The following is a 10,721-nucleotide window of genomic DNA, read 5'->3' as shown; positions in this document are numbered from 1 at the left end:
AATTCATAAATTTAGAAGAAGTGTGGTAAAAGTGTCAATGTCTTTAATTTAACACAACTCTGATCAAAGCTACACTTTAATAAAGAAATCTGTACACTTTGAGATATTAAAAACATTACTATACAGGATCCGGCCGAATATCATGTGCAAGGAGACACGACATGATTCCTCGTGGAAGAATGAGAGAAAAATATAGAATAACATTTTTTCACAAGACGCTCTGTTTACGAAAAAAATAAATTACAAAATTTATCAAACTCTATTTTCTTGAAAATGAAGCCTTAAATGGAAAAATGTTATTCTACATTTTTGACATATTTTCACACTTATTTAGTCCTGACCAGCTCAGAATTAATCATGTTCAAGTATATTTAATAATTTTTCAAACTCAATTTTCTCGAAAATCAAGCCGGAACAAAAAATTTTATTCTACATTTTTTCTCATCGTTCCACAAGGAATCGCATCGTGCCGCTTTTAGCTGTTATTCGCTGTCGCTGTACGTGCTCATATTTAAAAATTCATAGTAGAATTCTCTAAATAAACACAAATGTTACATATCGTTTGAAGCGATTCGTTCCCCATATTTATCTTGTCTTCAGAAAAAATGTACAGTCGGGAAAAAATGTACCGAGTTTCTCAAATAACGAATCGATACACAGAGTTGCTTTTTCAAACTCGAAATATATCGAGCTACCACCCTCTTTGTGGCAAAGGTCAATGGAAATCGAGGAAATTTCGATGGAGCGAGGCATTCTGTGTAGAAAGCGAACTATGCGAGAACGATCAAGAGGAAACCACAGCGAAGAATGTTGCAACGTATAATTTCGGACATGGACCGATGTTATTGATGAGTTCGATTCTTCGAATCGATCAGGAATAATATCCCAACAGTGCGGGATACGGTGTTACTAGACGGGGTGAGGAGAAATTGCGACGCCCACGGCAATCAACGGTACATTGCACTTGCTGGTAATGCCCTGCACTGCGTAAGTACGTATAACAATATACGTTAAATAACAGGTTTACGTATAAACAAGCCGGAGTTCGGCAATCAATGTGTATGCGGCAGCGTTCGAAAATTCACTCGCACCGATCGAACAGCCAAGAAATATTTGATTGCTTGTCCAGTTATTCGCATTATTTTCGTGCGACGAACACGCGCAGGAACACGTTAGAGAATTTGCATTTTACGTAAACGTCAAATAAAACACGATCAAATTGTGACAACCATAAAAAGGGCCTCAAGATATTACGGTAACCCTTTTCTGCAATAGGTAAAAAAAAGTCGAATTTTGTAAGTTATTTTTCCATGGCTTTGTGGTACATAAAATACAAAGTACATTTTCAAATTGTTTTATTATATTTGGAAGAATAATACGTTTCAGATTAAACTTTATACGTATTCGTTAAAAACCATTCATTTTCTGTATGAATTTCAAATATATTAATTTATCTATTTAGCAATATATACCAATACTAATTTCAAATAAATCCGTATCTCGTCTCGAAATTTTAAATGTTCGACGTTAATATCGATAGCCGTCGAAAAACACTTGTTTCTTTGTACTTTAAGCTTGATTGACGTTCAATTCAACATGTACTAAACAAGTATCGCGGTTGGATTCAGTTGTATGCTTATGATACAGATTAATCAGAAGCCCTAAGTACAAATAAATTACGACGAGACATGTTAATACGTTTAACGAAGGAGTTTCAATGAATCGGTGCAAATTAGTATAACCAAGATGTATAACAACGCATTCACTATGTACGATTAATTGGTGTTTTCGATCTTGTAATTACTGTGGGTTTCGATACGGTGCTTGGGTACTGCTTGATACGCGTGTACACCTGTTATTACTGGCGTATTATCTGCGATCGTGGAAAATCGCTGTGATTTTAGGATTAATGCTCCCACCTGCACGCATAGTACGATCACACTCAGGAGAATTCGGCTAAAGATATAGCTATACGTACACGTTCTATACTCGAGTATATATGTTTTGATACACTATATGGTTTAATACGCGTACCATTCGTTTTTATTTATTCTAAGGAATTTTTTTAGCTCGTCCATGCTGTTTTCGCAGCCACGACAACAATTTGTTTGCTCGGGCTTTTTTAAAGATGTTTTCTTCGTTGAATCATTCGGACAGTTGGTAAATAAAATAGTAAACTTTTGCAAAAAGTATAGAGGTGACTTTATTAAATTGAATTCAATTTCGAATTTTATCATCTTAATCCGAAATTTTTGTTTGTTAAGATTTAAATACTTAAAGGTTTAGATATTTGAATTTGAATTTGAAATTGAAAATTTAATTTTAAATAAAAATTTGAATTTGTATTTGAATTTAAATTATTCAAATTCGGAAAGTACGTCGAGATATGAACCTTGCTGTTAGAAGAGTATCTTGTGATAGATATTTGAAAGATTTTGTGGAGCTTGGTACCGTCAGTAGGCAACAAACAGAATTTAAACATGAACAAACAGTGCTGGAAGTGTACAGTGCAAGGTAATGCAGTTCATAAGAAGCAGAACCTACCTGATCAGCTGCTGATAATTTAGAAATGCAACGTCTGCGTTGCTCTAAATTCAAACCATCACTTACCAATTGTATGTGAACCAAGCTTATATTATTTAAATTAATTAGAAAATTTGAACGATCATGTTATCAAATTCGCACTTTGATAACATGTGCGTTGATTACATCTTATGAAGGTACAATTTCACAATCAAGCAATCACGATTAATTAGCTCAAATTTTTAAACATGTTGTCCCAAGATTAAGCGAGTTGGTAATCTTTTATGGTTCTGCTTTCTATTTATACTTCCGAGAAGGGTAATACACGTATACAAAACTGTGATAACAGATGGTTTTACGAAATAAATAAATGAATTTATATTCTAATAAATCTAATGTTCAAATACGTAAGCAAATGTATTAAAAAACATAATTTCATCACGAGTACTCACGATCTTGTGAAATACTTACTACGTCGTAATAGTAAGAAAGATCTTTTTCAGAAGACTTTTCAATTTCTCTATTCTTTCTGTCGTATCATAATACGTTCTTTATTACATAATTGGATTTTCATTAACTATAATGTTGTATGCTGCCAATGAACTTTTATAGCAAACCTATTTCTATATTGTAAACTTTATATAATATCGCTGCTTTAATAATGATGTAATTCAAAAAATACAATTTCAGGAAACACAGGTTTGCACGAGTTGCATTTTTGCGAGATCGTCATATGAAAATGTCAAATTGGCATAATAAGATATGGAACTTATGTAAAAGGATTCTAATATTTTCATTCGGTTCATTAATTCACGTCTGTCTTTAAAACCATCCCTATACTAAGTTATGACACTCTCGATACGATTTTATATACGTTTATAACTAAAACTTGAACTTAAAACTTAAAAAGCTAAAAATATAAACAAGAAATTTTAAATAAACTAAAATAATTAAAAACTCGGCATTCCACAACGCAAATGTAATTATAATTAAACAGCAGTAAGATTTTCTAGATGTTAGAAACACAAAAAAAATGCAACGAAAGAAGAGAAGTTACAATGGAAGAAAATGAAGAGCATTCAAGAGAATTAATCGAGATTGTGCGTGGAAACGTAAAATCGTTCATCGGTAGTCCCTTAAGATTGCAAAGCTTAGTCACAGAAATTGTTCCTCGTTCTGTCTTGATCTTCGGTTACGCTTGCGCTAAAGCAACTGATACTTAGCGCGTCTCTGTATAAAAGCGGCCACTTGTTGAACGACTTGCATTCCACCGATTCTCCTCAACCGTGAATATATCTGTTTTTCGGGGTACGGAAAATCATTTTTCGTGTCGTCTGCAAAGTGATTGCTATCTAGCAAAGTTCAAAAAGTTCATCTTTTCGCAAGCCTTCCGATCGTGCTGAATCTTGCTGCTCTTACTCGCCGTGGTCGAAGCTTCGAAGAAAAGGTAGGATTTTTATATAAATTAGGTGATAATGTTAGAGTTTCGATTTTATATATGTTCATTGCGTTAAAGAAGTTTTTAATAACTTTCAGAAATAATTTTAGTAAGCTATTGCAGTTCATAGGTAAAAGAAGTTTCGAAGCAAACTCGAATTTTGGTTAGAGTTCTAATATTCCCCCGACATTTTAAAAATTTCAAAGGAAATTTAGCGAATAATTGATTAGATATCTTACATAGATGTCAAAGTATGTATTCGTGCAAGAACATGATATATTTCAGTTTGTACATTCGACGAAAATTATTCCAGTGCTTTTCTCGCATATGAAAGATGAAGATCATTTGAAAGAATTCTGAAGTTTGAAGATTGCATTGTATAACACGTGATTCATTCAAATATTGACTCATAATTTTTCATAATTTCTATTGACATTAACAACTTTTAACAACTCTATCTCTTAAATAATCAGGGATAATAAATATTAAATATGATTAAGAATAAATTGTTATCTTTTAAATCGATGTTTCAACGAATCCACTCTTTAATTGCGTCAATTACATTTCAGTGATTAAGTGATTCAAATAATTGTATTGAGGGCGCAATATTAAAATTGTTTCTAATAAATTCAATGTATCAGATAGGTGTATGAATGAAACGGTATTAATGAAACGGTTTTCGTTGGTCAAGTTGGTTATCGATAGGGTCAGGACGCGTTTTCATCAGATTAATTCTTCGTTCGTGATAAAAACTCCGAATCGGTATCAAGTACCGGTGGCTCGCATCATACGTAAGCAGTCGGCATCACTGATAAATCCTTCGAATCGCGCACGAATACTGAAAGCTACGGGAAATTACAAAAGTCGGAAACGGAAACGGTGGAAGGACGAGCTTTTAATATCGTCGAACGTCATTCTGGCTCAAGCTCGAGATCCTTGTGACTACCGATGTTCGATTTTCCATTTTGCACCCGGATGGGCCGAGATCTTTTATTTTCTTGTTTGTAATCGGTAGGTGATAACGCCTTGATCGTTCCTTCCTCTAAATCCTCATAAAACTGTGATGCTATTGTCGACTGTCTGAATAAAGAATATCGCAAAGACGCGCTATCGATCGGTTGCTTATTAAGGAGAAAAATTAAAAGATATTTGTCATTCAGAGCCGAGCTTAATTTTTTGAATTATTTCATTATATTCGATTCAATGTCTAGGTGAAGTGAAAACAAAAGAACTAATTTAAATATTTAGAAAAATTTATATGAATACACATTATCAGTTCAAATTGTTGTCGGGTACTGTACAATTTATGAATGTGAAGTTTAAAGCACGCAAATTTGGCTAACTTGACCAGTCGGCCAAATCTGCCATCCAAACTTCTCGGTCTACGTCTTAGAAAACACAAACAGCACTGGATTTCGATGATACTCGTGAGCGGAATCTCCTGTTACTCAAAACAAGATTAAGTAATATATGTCCACTTGACTTAAACTCACTCGAAACACCTTAATGTCTGTTCGCGCGACATGATTTTATGAATTAAATTAAAACCATACCAACGACAAAAATATAGAACTTGTACACTCCTTGCCAAAAGCCACTCCTGGCCCAGGTGTGCTATCTTTAATTTCTCAATGACGCGTGTAGAGTTTTTCGTCTGTAACGTATAATATCAAAATATTATGAGCTTAGAATATGCGGTTCGTTGAAAATAATTAAAAATATTATGAGGTTTAATGTGTAACAAAAAAAATTGTTTTATTTTAAGAACGAAATGATAGTACATGTACAATTACTTATCAAACATATATACTTATTTAATAATGGGTACATCCCCCTTTATTTTCTATTACTTCTATTGTACGATTTGGGATCAATTTATATAGTTTCTGGATCTAATTATGATTTAACGTGTCCCATTCACGTACAATTGCATTTATTAATTCTTCTACGTGTTGATACTGCTTTCCATTCGCGTATACGCCGTGAACAAGTTCTGCCCAGCAACTTTCAATAATATTAAGGTCCAGAGAGCGTGCAGGCCACGGTAAAATAGATATATTATTTTCATTAAAATATGATTGGACCGATCTTGATGTGTGTACAGATGCATTATCTTGGTGAAGGATGTAATCAGGTCCAGAAATGTGTTCTGCATGATTATTTATTTGTTCTTTGATTAAATTTATGTATCGGACACTATACATTCTCCCATTGATGAACTTGATATTTGTCTTGCCGATAAATAACCGATGCCGGCTCAAACTATCACGCTACCTCCTCCCATTTGTAGTCGAATTGCTGAAATTGTCTCTTTTCTTATGTTATGAAAATAATATTGGAACCCATCAGCACCGTCCAAGTTGAATCCTTTTTCGTTTGAAAATAGTACCCTTCTCCATTTCTTTTTCCAATGCACTCTTTCTTTTGCAAAGTGTAAACGTTCTACTTTATGTTCCGTTGTTGACGAAGGTTTCTTTTTCAATTTTGGCCTCTTAATATTTTTGTTAATAATTTTGTTTGTGTTAACTGCGGGTTGGAAACTACACGCAAAATTGCTCACTTATCACGATCGGATAACGATGACGGCCGACCAGTACATTTCTTCTTGCCATAATCTTCAACATTTTTTAAGAAATTGTGTATTACTTTACGACTTCTTCTTATTTGCTGTTTTAGTTCAAGAATTTGCTTTTTTTCAGACGCGTTTAATTTTTTTCCACACCTCATACTTACAAATTTATATAATATTGTACTGTAATCTTTACTCGTTGATAGATCATGAACTACTGAGAAATTTCTAAACATATTAACAGAGTGTGCTATCATTTCGTTTTTAAAATAAAACAATTTTTTTGTGTTACACGCTAAACCTCATAATAATATCTTTAATTATTTTCAACGAACCCCATATTCTGAGCTCATAATGTTTTGATATTATACGTTACAGACGAAAAACTTTACACGTGCCATTGAAAAATTAAAGATGGCACACCTGGGCTATCTTTTTAGCGAGGAGTGTACCAAACAAATTGGCACGAAAAATATACTTGTACGAAAAAACGCGTGAAATGTGAAATATGCCAGAAGAGAAACAAGTTTTCATTCATATATTTTACAAAAATTCGATGAAATTCTCAAACTACTAAATCATTTTGTTATCTAAACCTGTGAAATCTTTTCTATAAATCTAAAAAAATTACGAATTGATCATTTTGATCTATTTAGTGCTTCTGGTAGTGTTAATTGAATTACTACACAACACTACTGTAATCAGAAGAAAAATATTCGATTAAATATGCGAATTAGTCGAAATTTCGTTTCAAAAGAAAAAGAGAACGATTGCACGATCGAGAAGATACGAAGAGAAGGTCAGTCATCGGATAGTTTAATCCAGGAAAGCATACGATCTAGTTCTAGGCCGTGAGGAGCCTTGTGACACTAGCCTAATAAGCTCTAGGCCCATGTGACAAGCGATCGATGATGAATCCGTACAAATCATTCGCGAGTACCTATCGTAGCGTTAAAATTCGATGCTAGGTCAACACGCATAGGGCAGCTAAGCGTATCTAGTCGGCACGTTCGTTCAAATCCGCTGCGCCGTTGCGCTAAGCTTCCGCGAAACGCGTGGCAAGTTCCTTGATATTGCTATCCAACAGGGTGAACAATTAATTATAAACGTCGACACATGCGCCTGTTACGGTGCCATCGAAATTTTGAGATTTGGCTGTTGTGAGAATCAACGGTGAGCGAGTTGATCCTCTTACTACTTTCTCAATAAAATATTTTATGTGAAAATCGTTGGTGCTCTTTGAGTGTTGTTTCCATTCGAGTGTTATTCCATTCTTGATAGTGATGATAGTTCGATAGCTTATTCCATGTAAAACAAAAGAAAAATGTATTGTGATTTTCTTTTGCTTTCGTTCACGTACTATTATATATTACATCCTCGTTTATCAGAACACCGATTAATGATCAATTATCGGAACATTGATCGATAAAAAATTTGGAGATGGTATTGTGTAAGAAAGATTAGCAAACAAGAATTGAAATTGAGAGAAATGGTTACAGTTTCAATGGTTGATTGAAAAATATTCTTGCGTGTTCGATATGAGTATTTAGAAGATAATTAAAAAAATAAATTATCTTCTCTTATTTGAAAACAAAGTTATTCGAATTACCTGAGAAATTTGATTATTCGAATGTGTATGTTAGTATTAATTTGGATAATCAAGATTCTATTGTATTCATTACTTTTACAGGGTTGTGTATTATAGTGTGTCGATTCATTTGGTTGCAGATAATATGAATCTAGAGGAGTACCGCAAGCATGGTGAGTAAAAAACATTTACTTTCATTCTAATGCGCGTAAAATAGTAAATATCCAAGTATTTACCGAGTAATTCATTTTAATCTTCGTGGCGTATACGTAATAGTAATAAAATAATAGCCCGTTATATACCGTTACATGTAGATTTTATGGTTCTTGGGAATATTTGCACACGTCGTACTCTTATCACACGATCAAATACTCACGCGTGAAACGAGAAACTTACAACGAACGATCGAATAAGATTCTAAGCATTAAAACGATACCAATAAAGAGGAATCACCGTAGGGGAGAGTAAGTCTATGGGATCTTTATGGATTCGATACTGTTTCCAATACGCTAGGTTCCGCCTTTACAATCTGAATCTCTGAATCCTAGGCAAGGCATCCGTATGAGATTTCCCTTTTCCTTAAATCCAATTTCGTACGAAAAATCGATCTCGCTGTCTTCGTCTCTCTTGTTATCTATTGATTGTTTCAAAGGCCAACTGACTTTTATAGCAATCTATATCACAACTTGATTCTAAATTTTCTACAAATTTAAGGCGTTTCCGATTTTTCTTGTGAAGAGAGTTACACGGTATATAAATCGTTTAACATTTAAGAAGTGCTAAGGCTTGTATGTCGGAGCTTGATTGACCTGCGACTTTTAGAAACCGTTAAATAACACGAATCGAATCTTATCGTGAAGCGTAATGTACATCAGAGAAGCGAATTGGGAAAGAAACAGAGCTGTTATTCGGGACAACCGGTTTGTCTGTACAAGTATTTTCCCAATATACTTAAGATCGAGTCCCCTAAATAAAGAAAACTAAAGATAATCGGTTTAGAGATTTCCTCCGGGGCTTAATAATTGATTTTCCCAAGAGGTAGTCGTCATCGAACTTTCGCAATGTAACAAAACGCTTTGAAATGTAATAAAAGTTTAAGATCCATCGAACAAGTAACTAAAAATCTTAGGAATGTAATCTTGAAATTTAATCTAAATCCAAAAAAGCAGGAAAGAATATCAAACTATATCGCGCGAATGATACTTCATTGAATCCATGAATTTATATTGAAAAAGCAATTTTTATATCGACTTCGTTGCGATTTTAAATTGTTAGGAAAGGAAGTGGTGGATTACATTGCCGATTATTTGGCGAATATTCGATCTCGACGCGTTTACCCGGCGGTTTCTCCCGGTTACCTGAGGAACGTTTTGCCTACATCCGCACCTGTGGATGGCGAACCTTGGGAGGATATATTCGCGGACATCGAAAGGTGCATCATGCCAGGAGTAACGCATTGGCAGAGTCCACATATGCACGCCTATTTTCCAGCCCTTAATTCACCTGCAAGTCTGCTAGCCGATATGCTGGCCGACGCAATCAATTGTCTTGGATTTACTTGGGTAAGAACAATAATGTGAATATCGCACACATGTAGAGTGAAATGGTTTAGTTTATTATGCTTTCTCTTGTTCGGCTTAAAACTTCTGTCATGTGTGATGTATTTAACGATATTATATTAGAAACACTTTTCAATAGTACGAGTTAAGTACTGGAAAGAGAGCATAGAAATTGATTATATTAAGATCTTCCATGATGGCTGTATATAATGAACTTCGTTTCGGATTAGTAACTTTCTCATAATCCAAGTTCGGAAGTTACCGTATTGAAATTCGACGTTTTGTCTGGTACTGTTAATATGAGCTCCCATTGTCAGTTCTTGCTAAAAGATCTTGTATTTAGTTTCATACCTGTGAAACTTGACGTTGTCTATGAACGCAGTGTTCTTCAGAATCCCACGTGTGTATTAAAAAAATAATTGAGCACATTGAAGGATATCATATTGTATAATTATTGGGGCATGACATATTTTAGTCGTCTATACGTTTATTAAACTTCCTATAAATAATAATTACAAATAATTTAAATGTCAAATTAAAAACTTTCAATACGAGAAATTTGGAAATTTAGCTGAATATATTATTATAAACAATATATTATGTCAATATATTATATCATAATATATTAACTCCAATATATTATGATATAACTATACAAGGTACAATATTTCCATTTTTCTAATCGTGAAATTTATTCGCGTACTTTAAAAAGTGTGTTTTGTAAAATGTATTTTATGTTCGTCTACCGTAAAAGGCTTCGAGTCCTGCGTGTACAGAACTCGAGACAATCGTAATGAATTGGCTCGGGAAAATGATTGGCCTGCCAGATAAATTCTTACATTGTCCTGGAGGATCCGGAGGTGGTGGCGTGATACAAACAACCGCATCCGAAGCCACTCTCGTTTGCTTACTCGCAGCGAGAACCCGAGCAATTAGAGACGTGCAACAAAATGAACCGGATCGTTTGCCCGCTGAGATTAATTCGCGTCTTGTCGCGTATTGCTCCGACCAGGTACGTACTTTCGTTTTAAATCTTTTCCTAAC

General features: G+C 34.2%; 1 protein-coding gene across 6 annotated transcripts in view; it reads left to right on the top strand.

Moving 5' to 3' along the window:
- Positions 1-3,778: 3,778 nt before the first annotated feature.
- Positions 3,779-10,721, top strand: part of LOC100643518 (histidine decarboxylase) — a 14,223-nt gene continuing 7,280 nt past the window's right edge. For 2 of the 6 annotated variants that reach the window (XM_048406390.1, XM_048406394.1), the window contains exons 1-4: positions 7,495-7,703; positions 8,221-8,291; positions 9,394-9,680; positions 10,432-10,689. In XM_048406390.1, the coding sequence (XP_048262347.1) occupies positions 8,264-8,291; positions 9,394-9,680; positions 10,432-10,689 (573 nt within the window). In that variant the 5' untranslated portion in view covers positions 7,495-7,703; positions 8,221-8,263. Of the gene's footprint in view, positions 3,971-7,494; positions 7,704-8,220; positions 8,292-9,393; positions 9,681-10,431; positions 10,690-10,721 lie in introns of those variants that run through there. The other 4 variants (XM_012312903.3, XM_048406384.1, XM_003393377.4 and 1 more) reach the window with 4 other exon arrangements.

The sequence above is a fragment of the Bombus terrestris genome, chromosome 1 (genome assembly GCF_910591885.1).
Source record: "Bombus terrestris chromosome 1, iyBomTerr1.2, whole genome shotgun sequence".
Lineage (NCBI taxonomy): Eukaryota > Metazoa > Arthropoda > Insecta > Hymenoptera > Apidae > Bombus > Bombus terrestris.
Note: the sequence above shows the minus strand (reverse complement) of the source record. Positions and strands in the feature narration are given on the sequence as shown.